The sequence below is a fragment of the Ceratotherium simum genome, chromosome 22 (genome assembly GCF_057802395.1).
Source record: "Ceratotherium simum simum isolate JZ-2026a chromosome 22, ASM5780239v1, whole genome shotgun sequence".
NCBI lineage: Eukaryota > Metazoa > Chordata > Mammalia > Perissodactyla > Rhinocerotidae > Ceratotherium > Ceratotherium simum.
The window spans coordinates 38,805,795-38,828,755 of record NC_141921.1 but is presented as its reverse complement, the minus strand read 5'-3'; the positions used below and the strand labels follow the sequence as shown (position 1 = coordinate 38,828,755).

The following is a 22,961-nucleotide window of genomic DNA, read 5'->3' as shown; positions in this document are numbered from 1 at the left end:
TTGGCTGAGCCAGGGCTGACAAAGCAGGGTCTCCGGGTGTGGCTCCATGGCGAGTCCACAGGGCCTTGGGCATCCTCCATGGGGACTCTCCTGGTTGAGTGGCAGCAGGTTGACCGGCTGTATGTATGTTGGGGGTAGGGGCCCTCCCCTAAGTCCCATAGACCCCACCCCCCAGGGGCCCTGAGGATACACCTTCCCCAGCAGAGACCAGGCCAAGTCCATCCAGGGTGAATCCATCACTTTAATGCCTTCAGGGACCCTTCAGGGAGATGGGAGGAGGGTGCAAGGAGGCAGGGGCACCAGGGTTCAGAGAGTGAGGGACGGATGGACACTCTAAGGAGAGAGGTATCCTCGTGATGACAGCTGAGGAGCAGATGCTCAGCTACCCGAAGAGGCTACCCCACCGCTGATGGGGGCAGGAGCACAGAGGGAGATGGGAAGGGACTGAGCCCCGAGTCAAGGCAGGGTCCCCAGGCCCCACTCCACCTGGGTCTCCCAAGCCCTTCCCTGGCTGTCTGTCTGGGGTCCTGGCTGTCAGCTCCTCTGGCTGGCTTGCCCTGGTGTCTGCTGAGAGTCCTTGAACTCGCTGATGGCAGAAACCCTGCAGGGAAGGTGCCCACCTGAGCCAAGTAAAGAAGGGAGGGGGAGATTATGGCTCCCACTGCTGGGGGCAGGTCCACGGAGGCACAGAGTGGTCCACAGGGACTGCTGGCCCCCCATCCACGCTGCAGCCACCCTGTGCCTGCCCTCACGGGTCAAGAGATGCCCAGCCTGGACCCCGGCATCCTGATAAGCCTGGGCTGCCCTGCAGGCAAGGTCACGGTGAGAGTGGGCTCCGGGTGGCAGAGCCCCGGCCTCAGTTATAGAACACGTCATCCTCCTCCTCTGAGAGGGAGCCGCTGTCCACCGAGGGCAGGGAGCCCTGCAGGTGGGCCCCCACCTCGGGCTCCGGGCCCCCCGGCAGCCGCCGTCGATGCTGCTGCTCGGGGCTGGGGGGCTGTGGGGTGGCAGCTGTGATGGAGGGCTCCTCAGGTGAGGGCCAGTCGTCGGGGGAGAGGCCAGGGGAGGAGAAGGCCAGAAGACTGTCATCCTGTGAGGGACCGCTCAGAACACTGTCCTGAAGATAGACGCTCTCCAAGTCTGGAAAACCAATGGGGGGTGGGGGTGAGGAACGGAGTCCCGGACCCCGCTCCTTGCCCTCACCTGGTGTGTGAAGGAGGGCAGGGGGCAGACCCACAGCCAAACCCTGCTTTGTCACTGCCGAGCTGTGTGACCTTGAGCAAGTCACTGAACCTCTCTGAACCCCCGCTTCTCCTTGGGGGTTACAGGAGTGGTGGCGGCAGTGAGTGGAGTGGTTAAGAGCAGGCTCTGTATCGAATCCTTCTGCACCCTGAGAATTGGGACAACCAGTGCTCTTCCCGGGCCTCGTTCCCTCTCCTCCCCTCAGGTCAGAGGGAGGATTAAATGAGATAAAGGGAATGCAGGCTGCACCCAGAACCGAGGCTTGCTGAAGCTCTCAACAGTACCCCGGGTTCTAGAAAGGTGGTTGGTTGCGCTTGGTGTTGAGGTTCAGATCCTGGCTCTGATGCCTCTAGCTGCGTAATCTGGGGCAACTTTCTTGGTGCCTCGGTTTCCCTTATTTGTAAAATGAAGATAACAGGACTTACCTCCTAGACTTGTCGTGAGGATTAAGTGAAATAACACATGTAAAGCACTTCACACAGTAAGCTTAATTCATGTTATTAATTCAACTTAATTCATGTTATTGGTTATTATTATTATTATTACTCTCTCCTTTATGCTCATGGCACTCCCTGGGTGACAGGCAAAGCAAGGACCACCACCCCCATTTCACAGATGAGGGAACCAAGGCTGAGGGGAGGAGGGGCTTGTCCGAGGTGACAGAGCACTTGGTGGCAGGGCGGGCGGCCAGCCCAGCTCTGCTCCACCCACCCCGCCCTGGTGCCCCCCCGGCTGTACCCTGTAGCTGGACGACGTCCTGGGGGCTGTTCTCAGGGTGCAGCTGCTCGTCGTCCAGTGAGGACCAGGCACTCAGTGTGGCCTCTGTGATGGCAAACTGCTCGGCGACACCTGTGGGAACAGCGGGACCTGGCTCAGCGGGGGCACGGCAGAGGGTGGGGGCGGCCTCAGGGCCAGGACAGGCTGGCACCGGGCCACCTGGAAGTTAGCTGCCCCTCGGGGCTGCCCATCCAGCCCCGGTGATCAGGGTGCCCCCTAATGCCCATCCACCCCGTGCCACTGTTCTTCCTGCCCAGACACTGCCCGCGTGGAGACCCCTGGCCAGTCCCTGTCCCCGAGCTCCTCCTCCCCTGCTAACCTGCAGCAAAACGGGCCTCGCGCAACTCGTCCGGGAGGCAGCAGTACTGCTCGTCCTCGGCTGGGGACAGCTCCCAGCCGGACCGCTGGGCACTCCAGCCCTTCCACTCGATGAGGTGGGCCACACGGCCACGAGCCATGGCCGTGGGCTTCGTGATGTGGTCCTTGATGCTCTGCACCACCCCTGGGGGCAGGGAGGGCAGGTGGGTGACTGCCCTGACATGAGGCCCAGCTCAGGCCCCCACCTCCAGTACCCCAGGTCCCCCAGTGCCTCAGGCCCATCCAATGGCCCGTACCCCACATCCACTGAATGCTCTGTACACAGCCAATGCCTGGGGTCCTCAAAGCCCCATCCCCACAATGCCCTGTACCTACCCAATTCCTCGTGCCCAGCCAGTGTCTTGGGCCCGGCCCCTGCCCCACGCCCTCCCCAAGCCCTAAAGCCCCACCTCACTTAGAAGTTCCCCACCCACTTGCAGACCCCATACCTCCCAGTGTCCTGCTCCCAGTCAATGTTCCTGCCCACTTGTGCTTCTTCCCCAGACCTGCCACATTCCCTTTCCAACCAAGTTCAGACCCTTCTGCTCAAGGAGATCTGCTCAAGGATCTACTCAAAATCCGCCCGGCTCTCCCCTTTCTCCATTAACTAACAACCTCTGAGAGAGCATTCCCTGTACATCTGCCAGTGCCAGCTATGCTGAGGGTGAGACCTGAGTGGGGTGCAGCAGGCAGGGAAGGCTTCCTGGAAGAGGTGGACTGGAGTTGGGCTTTGAAAGTGGGTTGGGCTGGACAGATAGACGCAAGACTGGAGGCTATTTCAGAGATGAGAAGAGGAGGAGGGCATGGAAGGGTCTGGCATGATTCCAGGACTACTGGGGGCGAGACATAGAGCAACACTAGGACTGGGGTGGCAGAGATGGCTGGGGGGCCCATCAGGGGCCAGATTGGGGGCTGAGAGAGCCAGGCCAAGGGTGCTGATGTTCTCTTTATAGCAACGGGGAGCCACAGCAGGGTAATGAGCAGGAGAGTGACAGGTTAGATCTGTTGTCTAGGAAGAGCGTCCTAATTAGGGGATTTGGGGCCAAGGGCAGAGACGGGGGGCATTAGGGGCCATAGAAGGGACTCAGCAAGAGACAGGACAGGGGCTGGGCAGGTGGGAGGAGGGCCTGGAGGGGTTCCTAGGAGTAGACCCATTGGATGTGGAAGTTGACAGAGAGAAGGCGTCAAGAATGATTCAGCATCTCTTTTAACCAAGGCTATGAACACAGATCTGGGAGTCACTGGGGGCCCTGAGGCCGACGTGAGGAACAGCAATACTTAAGAAAGACCAGGTAGCCACAAAGGAAACTGGAGACGTAAATCTCTGGGAAAATGGGAAAGATGGAGGTGAGAAAGAAGGGGGACAACCCCTCCCCAGCTGCAAGCTGCGGAGTGTTGGCAATCAGAGAAGGTGGGTCAGGGGGCCCCAGAAGGACAGGTGAGGCAGAGGAAACAGCACCAGTGAATGTGGGGAAGGCGGCAAGGGCCCTCTGGGGAGTTGGGAGGGACTTAATGAAATGTGATGCTGTGGTGGCCCGCCAACACCCCTTTACTGGCCTGAGTGTCCCTTCTTCCCCCCCACCGATGCTCACACCTGCACCCTCTCTGGAAACTTGTCTTTAGCTGACGGGAGTTGTGTCACCCAGAGATGCCCGGGAGGTGGGAGGGACCTCACCAGGGACAGCCAACACCTGACCAATGGGGGAATAATATAAAGTCAGCCACCTCGCCTCACAGTGCCATAAATTCTGGGGTGCGATTCGTGCTGCAGAGCTCCCTGTGGGGTCAGGCTGAGAAAGACGAGACTTCTCCTGAAGCGCCATCTTTGCTGAACTCCTTCCCCGCCCCCTGTCCTGCTGCCCTCACTCCGACAGGTTGCCCTTGAGAATAATCCCTCAATAGATTACTCGCACAATTCCTGTCTCGGGGGCTCTGCTTGTGGGAACCCAACCCAAGGGGGTCTGATGAGCAGATTTCACCTGCTGCAGAGAGGCAGGGAGACCACCCCAAGCAGACTTCTGAAAACTTGGGTCAACCCCTTCAGAGCTTCTGGAGAACCCAACAATCTAACCCCTGGGGGCAGGAACCCTAAGTCGCTGCTCCCTGAAGAATCCAGCACGGAGCCTGGCACTCAGGAAATGTTGAATCCAACAGGGCTGCAATCCTTCCAGAAGCAATTCAGCTTAGCCCTTCCTACAGCCAGTGTCTGGGGTGGACTGTGTAAATTCCAAGGGCAGGAGAGGGCAGCTGGAGCCTACCCACGAGGGACGAGGTGGCCAGGGCCGCCACGTTGTAGTTGCTGGAGTAGGATCCGGAGTCGGACACGTAGCCATTGGTGGTCTGAAAGCACCTCTGTAGGAAGGAGAGGAGGGGTGAGCAGGGTAGGGCAGACCTGCCAGACAACATCCCCCCCGACTACCATCCCCGTTCCCCACCCTCCCCAGGTCCTCTGGGCAGTGGGCAGGGCCAGGGGGATCATGCCCACTCCCACAGGACCATCCCCACCCCACCGTTTTCATCAGGCCCCCGTCCCCCAGGGCTGGCAGGACTGCGTGCCCAGGCTGGGCCCAGCAGAGGGAGGGGCAACGGTGTCAGCTGTGGCCGGCTAGAGTGGGGGACGGGCAAGTGCACTGACCTGCCAAGGATCCCAACAGAAATCCATCTGTTTGTCCTAAAACAAGAGGAGAAAGAGGGTCAGGCAGGGCCTGGCACACTGTGCCAGCAGATGGCACCAGTCCCGGAGCCCTGGGTGGTGGCGTGGGTCAGCCTTCTGGTGCTCCCTGAGGTCGGGGTCTGCCTGCTCATGGGTCGTGCCCTGGTGTCCCGGCATGCAAAGGAAGAAGCGGGAGAAGGGGCAATGGTGGCTCTTCCAGGAGAGGCAGCGGGTGCAGGAGGTCGAGCAGACCTGGGTTCGAGTTTTGACTTTGCCATCTCTACCTGGGTGTCCTTAGACTAATGACTTAACATCTCAGAACATGAGTTTCTTCCTCTGTAAAATGGTGACAATGCCATTTACTTCACAGGCTGTGCTGAAGCATAAATGACACAATGTAGGCAAAGTGCCTAGCACAAGGCTTAGCCTGTGGTAAGTGCTCAAAACAAAATAAAACAAAACAAAAAAAGGTAATTATATCAACTGGTAGGTTCAAGCCACAACCCCTGGGGCCAGGGTAGAAATTATGCATGAGGATTTGAGGCTGCTAGCAAGATCTTCGTATTCTATCTGGACTGAGAACTCCATTCCTTTTACTCTCCAGCAGGCAGTGCAGGCTGCTAAGGAGTCGCGGGCTGGTAACAGAACTTGTTATCTGCAAGGCTGAGTTAACTTGGGTGAGAAGATCTTCAGAGTGGGACTCTCTTTTCCAAACGAGTCTGGATGCCCAGCCCAGTTCAGACCTTCATCCAGCTGAATACCAAATCTTAGGGGCCCTGATCCCACAGGAAGTAGCCAAGGGCTGTAGGGCCAGCCCAGGAAGCAGGGCATGGGGGCGGGGTGAAGGTAGGGGAGAGGCTACCTTGCCAGTGACGCGGTCTGGCGCAGTGGTGGGTGGGCAGCTGGAGGGCAAGTCTGGGTTCAGGGGATCCGTGCCCTGGGGCATGGGGCAGTCCTTGTGGGCACTTGTGAACAGATCTGGAAATAAGAAAGACAGAAGGAACTTAGAAAAGCCCAGCGGACTCCTGCTTACAAAGCTTGTTCAAGCCAGCCCTGAGAGATGAGCAATACTTTATCATCACCCACTGTCATTTTGTAGAAAACAGATTCAAGGCCACAGCAGGTGAGGAGTCCAGCCAGACCTCCTCCTGCCTGGTGCCCTCAGTGGGAATTACTTGCCCATCTACTGGTACTCCATCGTCACTAATTCTAGTGCCCACACTCCAGCATTCTTTTGACCCCACGGAGACCTCCAATCCATTTATCCACTTTCCACTAGCTCCTCTTGTCCTCACTTTCCTCCCAGCCCAGCGAAGACTCCCTGGCATGTCTGAGGAGCTCTCCTTTGCAGACGCCCCTAACTCTCTCAATCCTCTACCTGCTCCGTGCCTGGACCCCAGGAGCTGCATGTTGCTGGAGAGTCACCAGCCTCAGGTTCAGTTTGTGCCCGCCGGCCTCTCACAGGACACTGCCCATGGATCCTTTATGTTTCTCCAATTCCTGCTAAGTTTGCTTCCCACCAGGTTGACCACCTCACTCATCTTTCCTTCTCAAACCTCCAGCACTGGCACCCACCTCCCTGCACCCTGCTGCTGGCTTCTCCTCATCCCTCACTGAGATCCAGAAGCCTTCGGAAGGCATCACTCATTCTTTCCACCTCAAATCATTGCCCCGCCTGCATTTCTGCCCACATCACCTGCTTTCCCTCCTGTGACAAAGGAAGAACTGTCCCGCTCCATCCAGGACCAGCCCCTCCACCCTGGAGCTGGGTCCCACCCCTGCCCTCCACCCAGGGCTCTGCTCTCTCTCCGTTGTCGTCTGTTTCCCTCTATGCCGAATCGGTCCATCAGTGTGGCATGGCTGCCATGCCTCTTCCACTCGGAACTCTAGCCTGCAATCCCTCTCCTCTCTCCTGCCTCGTCAAGTCCCCTCGCCACTGGGTCAGTGCCCAGCATCCAAGAAGCCCAAGAATCTCCCACCCTTCTCCCAATCTCTGCTTCCCTCCAGCTCCTTGCCCATTCCTCTGCCCTCTTCATGGCCAGACTTAGAGAGTTGTGTCCGACCTCTACTTCCTGGTCCCCCGTTTTCTCCTCCACCCCCTCCAGGCAGCCTTTCATGAGACAGTCCTGGCAAGTGGTTAGAAACCTCCATGGGGCCACGCCCAGCGGTGACTTCTCTAGCCTCATCTTCTTTGGCCTCTCAACAGCACATGACATCACCCATCTCTCCTTCCCCCTCGAGTCACGCCCTTCTCCTGGCTCCCCTCCCTCCTTGCTGGCTGCTCTTCTCTGTCCTCCTTCCCCACTCAACCCTCAAGTGTTGGCCTGCCCATGGCTCCATCCTGGGCCCCTTCTCACCTCCCTTCGCTCTCTCCCAGGAGATGTCATCCGTCTGCGGCTGACACCCACATTTACACCTCTAGCCCTGACTCTGCTTGAGCTCCTGACTGCATTTCCAGCCCCCTACGTGGACGTCCAACAGGCATCTCACACAAACCCAGGGAAAATGGAACTTGCAGACTTCCTCCACATCCTCAATTTTAGAAAATGATGCAACCATTCACCCACCTTACCAACTGAAAATCCAGGAGTTGCCTTGGAGTCTTACCTCCCCCCATTCTCCCCCAAATCCATCTAGTCAACAAGCAAGTCCTACTGGCTCTCTCTCCAACCTCCATTCCAGAGTTATCCCTCTCCATCCCCACCACTGCACCCCTAGTGGGAACCACCATCCCCTCCCCCTGGGATGGCAAGAGCCTCCTGCTTCCCCTCCTGGCCCTCTGTCCACTCTCTACCCAGCAGCACAGGGATGTTATATTCCAGGTCAGACTGTGTCTTTGCTTAAAACCTGCCACTGGCTTCCTTCCATAGGGGAAGAGCCAGCCCCTCACCACGGCCTTCAGGGCCCTGCCGCCAGCTCGCCCACTCCCCACCTCAGTCCTCCACCTCCCCCTCGCTCACCGTTTCGGCCACTCTGGCCTCCTTGCTGTTCCTTTAATGCCCAAGCTTGTTCTTTATCCTTGCTGTCCCCTCTGCCTGGAACATTCTTTCCCCAGTTCTTCCTGAACCTCATCATTCAGGTCTCAGCTCAAGGTCACCTCCTCAGAGAGGCCTTCCCTGGCCACCCGATGCAACGTGGGCTTCCCTGTCCCCACGCCAGCCACCATTCTAGTCCCTGTCACAGTCATCACTCTCTGATATTTTTGTGTATTTAAGTGTCTGATCCTTCTCCCCACGGTGACTGGAAGCACCTTGAGAACAGAGAGATGGCAGCTGTGCTCAGTGCTCTCTCCAGAGCCTGGAACACTGCCCGGCACTTAGTAGGTGCTCTGTAGATCTTTGCGGAACGATTTATACCTTTATCGCAGCTTTTAGCACAGGGCGTCTGACTGGTAAAACTACTTATGTGCGGGAGGGCGGGGTCAGTCCTGTCACTGATGCATCCTCGGTGTCTCCCACATGGTGGGGTCACAGGGGCTGCCGAGGGAATGAAGAAATGGAACTGAACAACTTGAATCGCTGCCCTGGATTCCTGGGCTGAACTGAAGAGGACTCTCCACTCACACAGGGTAACTGGGGACACCCTTCTCACTCATTTGATTGATGCATGTATTTACTCTCTAATGCATTCAAAAGGATCAGCTGAGCACCTGCTATGAGTCAGGTGCTGTTCTGGGGACACGGTGGCGCACAAGACAGGATGGTCTCTGCCCTGGTGGAGCTGACATTCTAGTGGGGGAGACAGACCATTAACCAGAAACTCGCAAATGCGTAAGATCCATTCAATGACCATGACAGCTGTGAAGGAGAAAAGGGGGGAGAGCGGGCCTGGGGGCTCTGGAGAGGGCTTCTCAGAGCTGAGGCCTGAGTATCAAGAAAAGCCAGGTATGTGAAGACCCGGGTGATGATCATTCATTCATTCATCCATCCATCCATGCATCCATTCATTTCTTCTCCCACTGAGCATCCATCTACTGCATGTCTACACTGTGCAGGCACTTGGGGACAGAGGTGGGATTAAGACTCCATCCCTGCTCACAGGGAGCTCCCAGTCAGATGGAGGAAACCAGCCCCAAAGGCCCGCATCAAACACAAGGCTGCCCCGGCGAACAGCAGAACCGAGGAGCACCCTTCTTTCTAGATCCCCTTTCCGAGTGTGATGGCCCCCAATCCTCACATTGACCTAGAGAGGAAGGAGGCTATGGCTCAACTTTACAGATGAGGAAACTGAGGCACAGACGGGGAAGTCGCTAGCCCAAGGCACACAGCCAGGAACCAGCAGTTCTGAGGCCTGTTGGTCTGCCACTGAGGCTCACTTTTCCGAAGCACGAAAGGAGTCTGTGAAGAGATCTGGTGGGAGTTGGGGCTGCGCAGGAGAGCTGATGCGGGGTGTCAGCCAGGAGGGGGTGCCGGGAGGAAGGCGTTCTGGGTGGGGGCACAAAGCCGTGGAGTCTGGAAGGCAGCCATGAGCAGCAGGGGTGTCTGGGCCGTGCCAGGGAGGGGCGGCCTCTGCAGGACACCAGCCTGCAGCCTGTCCTGCCCTGGGTGCTGGCTTCCACCATCTTTTTCCGGCTTGGGCCAGCCGGGCAGAGCTGGATGAGCTGATGGCTCGGAAGCAGACAGGGCTTCCTGGAGGAAGCTGAGGCCAGGGGAGTCTGAGGGCTGGAGAGGGGAGGCGGCAGGCAACCCCAGAGGCAGGGCTGGGCGCTGACGGGCAGTGGGGAGTGGGCTGACTGGGGGCTAGGAGACTTGTGGGGGTGTTAACAGGGAGGGGAAGAGCCGGGCGCTGGAGGATAGTGTGGGTGCTCCACCCAGGCCCCCAGATCCCTTGGGATCCCTTTCTCTGCTTTCTGTGCACCCACAGCCCTCCCCATGTGCTTCACTTCCAACAGGCAGCACCTGTGGCTCTTTCTAGGCAGGCTGCCCTCGGGAAACCACCTGAGAATTGATGTTGCCCCCACCCAAGTGGCCCTTAGCCGATGACCAGCAGGTGCGGGACGCCAGCTCCTTTGTTTGGGGTCAGAAAACTCTGAGCTTAACTTTCAATCTAGATCCCCAGTGGGACCAGGCTGAGGCCTCCCCCTGAAGGACGACACCCTGTCTGGGCTCCGGCTCCTCTGTCCTGCTCTCCCTGTTCCTTCTCTGGTTTCCTCTGGAAGATTTCCTTCATATACCAGCTGTGCCCAAATCCTCATTTCAGGGTCTTCTCCGGAGGAACTGCTCCAAAGACGCTCAGTTCAAACCCCAGCTCCACCCTTTGCTGCCGGTGGGACCTGCGCCTCTCCGAGCCTCCATCTTCCTCATCCGTAGAATGGGCAGTTGAGGGAGACTGTTCTTGTTCTTCGGGAATTGACTACTAGGATCCAAAACTGAGAACAAAGAGGCACTGAGGGCCCCACATTTTGAAGAAAGCCCCTGTCAAGGGGTGGGGGTAGCAGACGCCCTCTTCAAGGTGGCTGAAGCAGGCTCTGCTAGCCCACCATCAACCACGCTCTAACTACTGATTTCTTCCCACAAGCGAAATGCGGGGGCTCCCAGAAGCTCACTTGCAGAAATTTGGGATGCCTGCAAAGGAGAGGCCAGGACCTCACCCACCCACCCCACCCTCATTTGGACGTCTGCATAACTGGGGAGAGATGGCTGCGTGGCTGGGGCGGGGCCGGGAGGGGGCGGTGGAGCAGCCTGCCCTCCCACCTCCGGCATGGCAAGGATTGTGAGTTTTCAAGGATCAAGGGGACACTGAGGAAGGGGTGATGTTTGAGTCTTGCTGGTGCCCCCTAAGAGGGCCGCTTGCAGGCAAGAGGACCCCAGCCCCAAGAGGCTGGAGGGTGGACCATGTTGGGGGAAAAGGGAGTTGGGTAGGGAATGGCAGAGGTCAAACCAGGTCAGATCTCCCACGACAGGGGCTCTGCGGTGGGGAGGCTCCCCAAACAGGTCCCTGGAGAACTCACACATGCTAACTGGGGAGACCCTTGACCCCCCGTCCACCTCGTCTCCCACCTCTCCCCTGCTCTCACTCCAGCCACACTGATCATTCTCCTCACCATTCCTCAGACACGCCCAGCACACTCCTGCCTCAGGGCCTTTGCACTGGCTGTTCCCTTCCTCCATCTGGAACTCTCTCCTCCCACATGGCCACAGGTTCACTCCCTCACTCCATTCAGGTCTCTGCTCAAATGCCATCACCTCAGTGAGGCCCCCCTTCCCCCCTGACCATCTCATCTACTCTGACATTGACCCTTTCTAACCCCTTAGTCTGTTTTACTCTTCTTCATGGCACCCATCCTCCCCACTAGGTGTGCCCGTCTCCTTGTTCATTGTCTCTCAGGAGAACAGGAGCTCTGTGAGGGTGGATGCCTCGTCTGTTTTAGCCCCAACAGCTGCCCCAGGGCCTGGCACATAGAAGGTGCTCATCAAATATTTCCTGTAAGGATGAAGGAATGAATCGGATGCCTGCCACACAGTGCCCTCGACAGCGAGCCAGTGTTAGCCAAGAGAGACCCCAGGGCTCCAGATAAACACAAATGGCTTGGCCACTTTTTCTCAAGTTCCTCAGGCCAGACCTCAACATGCCAGAGGAGAAGGGGAACCAGAGAGGGGAGGGAGGCAGCAGAGTAAGGAGCAGGCTGTGGCCCTCGGTGCGGCCAGTCCCTGCTGGAGGGGGGAGGGGGCGTTGAATAGGATGCGAGATGAAAGTTTTCATCCCAATTGGACTGGACTTAGTATCTGGAAGAGACTAGAGAGTTCTGGGATCTGCCCTGAGGCTGTTACAGGCGGGCAGGTCAGGGAGGTTTGAGGGAGACCGTCTGAAGCAGGGATTGGAGACAAGCAAGGCAGAGCCGGGATTACTGCCCCCAACCCCTGAATTCAGAGCTCAGTGACCCAGGGGCTGAGAGCAGTGAGGGCAGCACGGGACGGTGTGGACTGAGCTGTGTGCTGGCACACCCTAGCACTCAACACATCTTGCTTTTCTCCTGAGTCCTGGCTGTGTGACCCTGAGCTAGTCCTGTCCCTCTCTGGGCTTCAGAGTCTCCATGTGTACAAAGGCCATGTTCCAGGCCCCTCAAAGGGGGTGTTCAGACTGGGGGTGCATCCTTCACACATTCTTTGTGTGGGTCATGCAAGCAACTTACTAGGTCATATGTTTTTTTTTTAATTTTATTTATTTATTTTCCCCCAAAGCCCCAGTAGATAGTTGTATGTCATAGCTGCACCTCCTTCCAGTTGCTGCATGTGGGACGCGGCCCCAGCACGGCCAGAGAAGCAGTGCGTCGGTGCGAGCCCAGCATCCGAACCCGGGCCGCCAGCAGCGGCGCTCGCACCCAATCGCTAAGCCACGGGGCTGGCCCTAGGTCATATTTTTAAAAAATGAAATAGAGGGGGCGGGCCTGGTGGCGTAGTGGTTAAGTTTGCACACTCCACTTCCGTGGCCCAGGGTTCGTGGGTTCGGATCCTGGGCGTGGACCTACATACCGCTCATGAAGCCATGCTGTGGGGGCGTCCCACATTCAAAATAGAGGAAGACTGGCACAGATGTTAGCTCAGGGCCAATCTTCCTCACCAAAAAAAAGAAAGAAAGAGAGAAAGCAAAAGCATTGAAAGAAGAGAAAATATCAGAACCCAATGCAGAGTCAGGTTAAGCATTGTTTCCTGAGGCTTCTGTTTAAATTGCGTGGACACACGCGCGCACACGTGAGCATTTTCTATGTGCGTATACTGGGTCATAATGCAAAATATATTTATTCTTATGGTCAAAAAAGTCAAAAAGTTTGAAAGTTGCCACTCTTAAGTTTCCACTGTGCACCAGCCAGAGCCCACCCAGATGCAGACAGGCTGGCGCTGGCTACAGGCTGCCCCTGGGAACTTTGAGGGATGCGGGGATATTTCTAGGGCCCCTGGCCATCGCCTGGAGTTCCAGGTGGCCTGGAACTCTGCCCCTGCGGACCGGGGAGTAGGGAGAACCGAGCACAGAGGAAGCCGGGAGGTGAGGTCAAGGCCCGGAGGAGACGGGACTTGAACAAGGTCACTCGTCGAGGCGGAGGGGGACTTGGGGGACTCCTGGTTCCCGGCCCCTCCTCAGCCTTCTTGCCCCCCACCTCAGTTGGGGTGCAGGCGTCTCTGTCAACGCTGCCTTCTCCCCCTGAGGACACTGGCCCTGTGATGTCACAGGCTGGTTGCTATGGAGACATCAGGTAATGAACCAGCCCAGGGTGAAAATCACAGGCTGCTCTTCGCCCAGCTGGGACCCGAGGCCACGTCACCACCGGCAACTGGAAAAACACAGCGTTTCGTGTGGGGTGGGGGCAGGGGACAGCCTGAGGGGACCCCTAGCCACTGCTCCTGTGGGCGCCTCCCTCTCCCAAGGGAGCGGTGGGGGGGCACCTCCTCCCTTTCTCAGTCCACGCCCCAATCCCTTGACCTCAAGGTCTGAGGCCCCTACTCAGACCTGCTCCCCCCCACCTCCCCTGGCCACAGAAGTGACAGGCTTCTGGTTGCCATGGCAACCTGGAGGGGGCCATCTTAATCCTTCAAGGAGAGGGGTGTCATCCAGATGTCTCCTCCATCCCTCTGCCTTCAACCAAAGCTTCTCCTCTGCTTGCTAAGGATGCTGCCTGCCTGCCCATGCCAGCTCCTCAATCTGCTTTAGAGTCCAACCACCCAGACAGTTCCTCCTGATGTCTAACCTAAATCCCTCTCGCTGCAAAGCTCCCATACCGGTTTCCTCTGCTTGTTCCTTCGGTGAGTCTGCAGCACAACGCTTCAGGCTCCTCTCACCTGCTTCCAAGTGATCTAGCCCCTTTAGCTGTTCGTTGGCGCTCCATGTCCCAGCCCATTAGTCCTCGTGGTTGCCATCTCCCCCAGAGTGTCTCCCAGGGCTCCACCCCCAGGGAGGGCAGGGAGGGCCCATGGTTAATCCTGCTCTTTCCCAGCAGCCCAGAGAGGGTAAACCTCCTCTTGAAACCACACAGTAACTGAGCAGCAGCCCGGGTTGAAAGCCGCTCGCGATGCCCCTCCCTGGACAGCCGTGGGCTTCCCCTCTGAACTTCTCAGGACCCCGCGGCCGAAAGCACCGGGTGGTCCTCCAGCCGCCACTCCCAGGCGTGTGCTGCCCGGACGCGAGGCGCCGCGCTCTGGCCTCGGCTCTGAAGAGGACACAGCGGACAAGGCGCTCTTTCACAGTCCCCGCCCTGGGTTTAAATCCCAGCTTTTCCCGGCCAGCTCCAGGGCTGTGGGCACGCGGCACAGCCCCCGTGAGCCTCAGGGCTCCCTCCTGTGAAGGGAGAGCACCGGCGCTCGCCCGGGAAGGGCCGCCGTGAGGACAGAGCCCCGTGCAGCCATCGCTCCGCAAACAACAGCTGCTGACCCTCGCCCTCCCAGACCTCAGATGCTCCTTCCCGACCGACCGTGGGACAGATCGCAGGCAGCCACCCGTCTGGTCCCGGCCCCAGGCCCGGGGCTTGCCCTGGGGGCTCTCCAGAAGGAGGCCATCGAGGGCAAGTCCTCGTGAGTCCCTGCCATGGCAGCTGGCCGTCCTCTGAGCTTGGCAGAGGCCTGGCCTCAAGCGGACAAAGTACCCCCCGCTCGCCAGGACATCTGTCTACAGGTCACCAGGGCCACAGTGGTAGTTTCATCAATGAGTTGGTGCCGCTCAGAGTCGCCCAACGGGGTCCCTTTCCGCCCCATCAAGGATGGAGGGGGACGACAGGCCCCTCTCCAGGACCTTAGACACACCCCAGCTCCTTTCTACTTCCTCTGCCATCTGGTGCCCAACCTCATTGAACACCCTACTCTAGCCTCACTTCCTTCAGGCAGTCTGCCCAGAGTGGCCTCAGCTGTATTAGGCTACTCCCTTACCAGCAGCCCTAATGGGCCAAGTCTGGCCTGCAGTGACTTGCTGCCCCTGTTTATTGAACACCTACTATGTGTCAGGGACTATCCTAAGCCTTTTCATCCATTATCTCTCGTTTAACCTTCACAACAATACAACCGTCCTACAAAGTAGGTCCTATGATGCCCATTTTACAGAAGGGGAAACTGAGGCTCAGAGAGGTGAAAACACTTCTGCAAGGTCACCAGCTAGTAAGTGGCAGAGATGCGGTTCAAACCTAGGCCAGTCTAAAACTCCAGAGCTCGTGTGCCAACCACTAACCAGTGCTGATCTTCTGAGGGGGTCCTCAGGCCATTTTTCCAAGCGTGTGTGTGTGTGTGTGTGTGTGTGTGTGTGTGTGTCCTGCCTGCCGCACTAGACTACTCCAAGGGCAAAGCTATGTCCCCTCCCCAGACTGTGAGCTCCAAAAGGGCAAGGCCCCATCTGCTCCTTCCTCAGTCTCTGCACATTGCCCAGTGAGGGACTCTGCCAAGGTCAACAGGATTCAGCACTGGGGGTCTGTGGATGGGGGGCCATGGTCAATGGGCCCTGGGTACTGTGGGGGCCGTGGTCAGCCGCCTTAGAGCTTGTGCCTTCTCCCAGACACAATCGGATGTCTGATCTTCCAGAAGAAAGTCCTCGGTCTCCAATTTCTCACAACTGCCCAGCGCCCAGTGCACTGGGAGCGCCCCCCAAGGTGGGGCCAGGAGGCTGCTCGTGCGGTCTGGAGGAGAAGGCTGGGGCAGGAGGGGCAGGCAGAGAGGTTCCAGGGCCAGGGGCAGGGAGTGGGCACTGAGAGACCCTGGAGCTGGAGAAAAGGGGGGGCAGATATTAACTGGCCCCCTGCTCCATACAGATTGTCACCCGCGGTGGCAGCAACACCCAAACCATATGCCAACCACTTGAGTTAGTCCAGAGGGTCACTGGTTTTAAGCATTGGCCACACGCTCAGTATCTCTCTCCGTTTGGAGGACACGAGAGAGCAAAGGGCTCCGGGGTCACACAGACCCGATTTCACTCCCACCTCTCTACGTCCTGGCTGTGTGACCTCAGGTAAGACTCTTCCCGTCTCTGAGCCCCACGTCCCTGCTCCCAGGGTTGACTGAGGACTAACTAGGTCAGGAGAGTAAAGGCTCTGGCGGGCTCAGGCTAAGCGCCCAACCAACAGCAGCTTAAAAATAGATAATGAACACAAAACAGCTCCTGGAAACAGCGCTTGTTGCCTTAATCTGGGCCCCACCACCTTCCCCATGTCCTCAGCACCTCGAGTGCCTGCCGTCTGTTCTTTCTCCACGAGGCAGGATGGCGCTTGAAGCCTCTGTAGCTTCCCCTTTCCCAGCCAAGAGGGTCTCAACTAGCTGTCTGCACAGGAGGTAAGGATAAAAATTAAAAATGAAAGTCATAGCTGACACTTATGAGCGCTTACTACATGCTAGGTACTGGTCAGAGGGCTTTACATGGATTAGGTCATTTAATCCCCTCCCAGCAACCCTAGGACATCAATACTGGCATTACTCCCATTTTAGAGATTAGAACACTGAGATACATACACAAAGTTACGTTACTTCCTGAGGTCTCAGAGGCAGAGAATGGTGGAGCAGGGATGCGAACCTGGGCTGGCCGGCTCCAGGCTGCACTCCTGATCTCTCTGGCCTGGCACGGAGAAGCAACTGCTGCCCGATGCTGGGATGGGCTGGCTCTCCCAGGTGTGGCCTGGACCTGGGGTTTGGGGTTTGGCTGGGGTGACCTCAGCTGCATACAGGCTCCGGGCTCCATATGGGCATCAGCATGAGGCTCCAACCCCTGGCCTGACTGCAGGCTGCGTCCCTGGCCCAAGGACACGCGTGGACTAAGGGGGCTGCTATTAGGAGTTGGTGCAGGTGTGGAGGCCAGGTGTGGGGCTCAGAAGCTCACGGAAGCCTGCAGCTGGGGAGGAGCAGGACAGGAGCTGGCACCTGGGCTGAGGGCGGGCTGTGCCGGGCAGAGGCCGAGGGCCCAGGCTCTGGAGTCTGCGAGACTGGGTTCCAGTCCCGCCTCTGCTATTTCTTAGCCATGTGGCCCCGCCAAGTCACTCAACTCCCCTCTGCTCAGTTTCCCCATTTGTACAATGGGGACTGTGATAGTATGTACCCCAAATTAACTAGTTGTGCCCAAAAGGTTCCAACCAGTACCTGGTAAGCCATAAGTACGCTGAGACTATTAGTGACAGAGGGGTGGACGGCCTCCACTCAGGGGTTCACGGGACGACGGTGTCCTCTGCTCAAGCAGCCCTATACTTTCATCTTTATCTCATTTCTCTGCATGCACATTGAGCTCTAAGTGGCCCTACCCTCTCAGGAGGGAGACAAGGTTAGAATACACAACCAGATCTGGAGGTGGCACTAGGGAGCCCAAGCCACAGAAGGAAGGGTGGAGAACGCCCGTCTTGGGTGGTGTGACCTCAAACAGGCATGGCAGAGGGTGCCAGCACTGGGTGGGAGTTCAGAGGACCTGGGCCCCACCCCAGTCCTGACACCACCTCGCAGTGTGACCTTGGTGGGCTTCTCTTCCTCCCTGGCCTCTGCACTGTGCTCAGCGGGTCTGCAGCTCACAGGCAAGTTCACGAGGGGCTGGGCCCCCAGTTCCTGGCATGGGATGACTAAGTGATGGGGAAGGGACACAGTCACCAAGGAAACACCAGATCCCAGATCCCCAACACCCGGAGCCTGCCCAGAGCCTTCGGGGTTTCTGGAGACACACTGAGAGCCTGTCTGTCCTAAAGAACTCTAAACACTTCACTCTTGAAACTCCCTTCCCCTCTGGCTGGGCTGCAGGCCTCACGAGAGCAGGCGCTGTGCTGGGCTCATCACCGCTGGAAGCCCAGAGCGTACACAGTGCCTGGCACACAGTAGGTGTCATGCTAATATCAGCTTATGAATGAGTAAGTGAATGAACCTCACACAGTCTAGCCTCCACCCACAATCCCAGCCCTGACACCCTCCTAAGACATGTTGAGCCACGTACCTGAATGTCCCACATGGACCGGTGAGCAGAGCCCCTTAGAGGCCAGAGGATGGGCAGGTGTGTGTGTGTGGGGTGTTGTGCTCCTTCATCAACACCTCCCAGGACAAGGCCCCCTCCAGGGCCTGCCCAGCTCCTCCCAAAGACCTGTTCATCCCTCTATACCTGAATAAGCTATTGGGGGAGACAGGTGGGGTAGCAGGCCCCAAGGCCCTGAGGTTGGGTCAGTGGGTTTAGCCTCAGCCCAATGTCCCAGTCACCTCCACCCCCAGCCCTGCCCCGCATCCCACTCTGGGGTGAAGAGATAGGTGGGAGAACAGCCCAGCCAACCTCTTCTAAAACGTTGCCCAGCAGCCTGTTGGATCCACCTGCCCATCCCCGAGGCTCTGTGTAAGACTCCCCCGCCACCCTCCAGGGCAGCTCACTCCAGCTCCCCGGGTATCACCCTGGGGACAGGGGTGGGGCCTGGCACAGGACAAGAGCAGAGTGTGCCAGGTCAGGGCGGCTTTTAAATCACAGAGACAGAGAGAAAGGCTCACAGAGACAGAGAGAAAGGCCCAGGGCTTACTGGGAACATCAGCTGTCTCTCTCCCTTCCTATCCCCTGACCTCAGATGGCGATGGGGATGAGGAGTTGGGGATAAGGGTGGGGGAAGGGGAACTTTCTTTATAACCTGTTCACCTCCATTAACCCCTTCCTGCCAATGGGGTTCAGGGACTCTGAAGACAGAAGCATGGGGTAAGAGGAGGGAATGAGCCGGTGGGGGGTGGGGGGGCGTTGAGCTAGTGAGGCCTGTGTCTTGAGGGGGTGTGAATCTGTGTTCTGGTGCCCCCGAAGTCCCGCCAGAGACGCCAAGGGCAACCAGAAACCTCCTTCCCTTCCAAGGCACACGCACGGCAGGGGGTGTGTGGCTGTTGGGAAAGAAGGGACTCTGTTTCATGCCACCAGCTGGGGTGTGGTTCCAAGCGGGTCTGGGGATGCGGTGACCTCGCTGCGCTCTCTCTCTGCGAGCAGCACCCCGGCTCCCGCGCCCTGTGCCCCTCGGGGCACCGCGTCCCCTGGGGCTCGGCGGGCGTGAGGTGGGGTGCGGCTTAGTCCGGGAGGGGCGGGTCGCTCCCCTACCCCTCTAGTTTCCTCGGAGCGGTCGAGAGGACGTGCGCGCGTCCCGGGCGCGGGGACCCCGGCCCCCGCCCCCCCCCACCCCGGCCCGCGGCCCCCTCACCTCGCGACACGCAGGAGCCCATCACGGGGCCGCGGGGCCGGGCCGCTGCGCCTCGGGTGCGTCGGGCCGCTGGGCGCTCATGTCTCCGCGGGCTGGGGCTCAGGTGCGCGCGGGCGCAGCGGGCGGAGGGGCGCGCGGAGGAGCGGGGAAGGGGCTGCGGCTCCGCTCGCTCGGCCGCCGCCACCGCCGCGCCTGGCTCTTCGCGCCGCCGCCTCCCGCGCCGCGCTCGCTCCTGCTCCTGCTCCTGCTCTGCCAGCCGCGGGCGGCACGGCGGGCGGGGGGGCCCCGGGGACCGCGCGCCCCGAGCCCCGAGTGCCCTGCCCCTGCCCCCTGCGCGGCCGCCAGCCCAGCGCACCTGTTGCAGCAGCCCGGGCGGGGGGTGCAAGGGAGTGGGGGGGACGGGGGTGGGGTGGCGGGGAGGGCAGAGGGTGGGAGGGCAATTTCCGGCCCTCAGGCCTCCCGCGCCACCTGGTGACAGGGGCTGAAGGTCAGGGAAGGGGGCGGTGGGGACGGGGAGATTCCGGCATTTAGGCACAAAGTACATAACGTTAATTCAACCACCACGACCGGACACCTGGCTGAGCGCAGTAACAATAGTTCCACTGCGCCCATTTTGCAGAGGCTCATGGAAGTCAGATGCCTGCCTGAGGTCCCTTAGCTGTGAGGGACAGCTCCTCATTTGGGGGACGCTGGCCCAGGGTAGAGTACGGAGGGTGGAGATAGTGTACTAGTGGCCTCGCGCTGGACAGGAGTCTCCCGTAGCGCCTGAAGGGGGTCGACGGCCTCTCTGGGCCTATCCAGGGCAAGGTAAACTGAGGCACGGGCCTTTCCTCAGCCCGGGTCTCCTGTCTAATGGAGCAACAGTGGCCGGCTCTAATCACTCACCCTCAGTCTCACACACACACACACACACAAACACACACACACTCACATACCTACAAACACTCTCACACGTGTACACACCCACACATGCCAACTTGCACACCCACACACTTGTACACACTCACACTAGCACACACCCACACACTCATATGTATACACGCTCACATTTACACACCCTCCCCCACTGGCGCCTTAGCAAACCTTCCCTCCGGGGCCCTCACTTTCACCTGCTTGGTCTCACTCCATCCTTACACCTACCTGTGCCCCAGGCGGGCACGTGTCACTGTGTCCCTTTCACAGGTGAGGAAGCCAGGTTCACTGGTCCCTTCAAACTCCTGGTGACGGCCGGGCAAGGTTTGGAAGGCTGGACGAGGTTTGAGGCAGGGGCGTGGGGTAGAGCTGGAGGCCTCCAGCAGGGCAGGATCTGGGCCTGGTGGGACTGCCGGGGGCGGGGTGGGGAACAGGGCTGGGGGTGGGTGCTGACCGCTTTCTCTTTCTCCAGGCCTGGTCACCTCTCTGGAGTCAAGTCTGGGTGGAGAGTGGCCCTGGCCACTGGTGTCAGCAGATCTGGTGTGAGTGTGGGCTCAGCTCACACAGGCTGTGTGACTTGGGGCAAGTTGATTCACCTCTCTGAGGCTCAGTTTTTTTATCTGTTAACCCAGGGTAAAAATCTCACCTCCTGGGGTTGCTGTAAGGATTAATGAGATAATATGTGCAAAATGACCAGCACATAGTACGTACCTAACTTATGGCTAATGATAATTGATAGTGACGGTGAACACAGGTACGAAGTATTATTACCTCCCCACAGCTTCCCTACACCCACAGGAAGCCTAAAGAACCGCCATTCAGTGGATGTGTATGAAGCACCTACTATGCGCCACTGTGAACAAGACAGACATGCTAGTCCTGGAGTCAGTGCTGTGTCTGGTCAGGGTGCTCAGACACCCCCATGCCCCGCCCACCTCAGACCTGCCCCCTGCGCGGCCGCGTCTGGCCTGGGGGGATAGCTCTGAAGGGACAGTCTGTGATCACCATGGATGCCCTGGTGCCTTGCACAGTGTCAGCTGTGTGCCTGCCCTTGTGTGGAAACAGGAAGACGAGTCTGCCTGTGGCCAGGCTCTGGGGGCCTGTCCTGTGTGGCCCGGGGCTGTGGCAGCAGAAGTGTCCTTCCTCTTTCTCTGGTGGAGTGACTGGCTCTGGCCTGGAGGGAGGGCTCTGACTCACCATGACGCAGGAAGCTTGGTCACAGCTGCTGCTGCTCCCAGCTGGCAGCCTGGCAGCTCTGGGGGCAGAGGGGACGGGGAGGGGGACCCCTGCAGAGAGGACAGGGCAGCTCACAGGGGAAAGGATGCCTGAGGAGTCTACTGTGTCCCCTTCAGCTTAAGACAGGGACAGGTGGACGAGGCTGGGCAGCGGCCCCACACGGGGTCCCTTGCTCACCAGCTCAGAGAGATGGCTGGGCAAGGTGGGGTGGTTCTGGCTGTCCCAGCCTCCAGCATTCATGCTGGTCAGTTCCACACTGAATCAATCCTCTCATTGTAGAGATTGGCGCTCAGAGAGGGGCAGGGGCTTGCCCAAGGTCACACAGCAAATTGATGGCAGAATGGGGACGAGAACCCAGGTCTCCTGCCTGTCAGCCCAGCCCTGGCACTAACCTGAGACTGGACCATGTGAGGGTGGGCAGCTCCCTGTTGCATGCCCACATTCACCTTCCCTGTCCTTGGAATTCTGCTGAAGCTGATGGTTCCCAGACTCCCAGACAGCTCTAAGATATGTGGCTGTCCTTCCCCAGGGGCAGGCTGTCCTTTCTCGGCTCAGCCCACAGCCCATCTGCCCTGTGACCTCCCATTCCCCTCCCCCAGCACCCTCCTCCCCATCCATCTACTGGGGGGAGGAGAGAGGAGGCTGCTGCTGGGTGAGGGGACCAGGGGAGAGAGTGCCCTTCACACCCCGAACCTCATTCGCCTGTCATGGTTTTGGGGATCCGGGCAGAGTCCCCACTCCTGTGGCTGCCCTACTTGTTCTGTTCAACAACGGACATTCACTGGCCCTGGGTGCCCAGCCCTGGGCTGGGCCCTGGAGCATGGAGAGCAGATGATGCAGGGTTTGGTCAGGGAAAGATTGATCAACGGGAGCCGTTCAGTGATGAGTCAGACCCAGTCCCTGCCCAGGCAGTCCTGGGAGGGGGACGGCACTGCACGAGGGCAGCCGTGTGCATCAATAGCTCGGGTCAGAGTGGACACTGGTGCACCCCCACGCCAGCCAAGTGTGAGGGGAGAGTTGCTTCTGCCAAGGGTTGTGGGGATGGCTTCAAGGCGACGGTGACCCTGCGATAGTTTTTTTTTTTTTTTCCTGTGAGGAAGATCAGCCCTGAGCTAACATCCTCCGTGCTAATCCTCCTCTTTTTGCTGAGGAAGACCGGCTCTGAGCTAACATCTATTGCCAATCCTCCTCCTTTTTTTCCCCAAAGCCCCAGTAGATAGTTGTATGTCATAGTTTCACATCCTTCTAGTTGCTGTATGTGGGACGCGGCCTCAGCATGGCGGGAGAAGCGGTGCGTCGGTGCGTGCCCGGGATCCAAACCCTGGGCCGCCAGTAACGGAGCGCACGCACTTAACCACGGGGCCGGCCTGTGATGGGGTTTTGAAGGTTGAATAGGACGTTGGCAGGCAGAGATGCTGGAGGGCTCTGTGTGCACCAGGGTATGGAGGGAGGGATGCTTGAGGTACCGGGGGACTGGCATATATGATGTCCGGGGGACCAGAGGGAGAGGATGAGACTTCAGACTGGGGTTTCCCACCTCGTGCCTCAAACATCTCCTCAGTATTGGTTTTCTCAGGAAAGGCAGAGCTGGATAAGCAGTAAGGGAACAGAATTGGAAGCCAGCCAGATCTGGGTTTGACTCCTGTGCCCAGAACAATGTGTAGTAGATGCTCAATAAGTGTTTGTTGACTGAAT

General features: G+C 58.6%; 1 protein-coding gene across 1 annotated transcript; it reads right to left on the bottom strand.

The window, feature by feature from the left end:
* Positions 1-228: 228 nt before the first annotated feature.
* On the bottom strand, positions 229-19,386 carry FAM131C (family with sequence similarity 131 member C). The gene is made up of 7 exons (XM_014783909.2): positions 19,119-19,386; positions 5,892-6,007; positions 5,012-5,047; positions 4,635-4,728; positions 2,339-2,521; positions 1,981-2,091; positions 229-1,140 (listed from the first exon to the last, which is right to left on the bottom strand). Exons 1-7 carry the CDS (start codon positions 19,138-19,140, stop codon positions 857-859), a joined length of 846 nt encoding a protein of 281 aa, XP_014639395.2. The 5' UTR covers positions 19,141-19,386; the 3' UTR covers positions 229-856.
* Between the last annotated feature and the right edge of the window lie 3,575 nt (positions 19,387-22,961).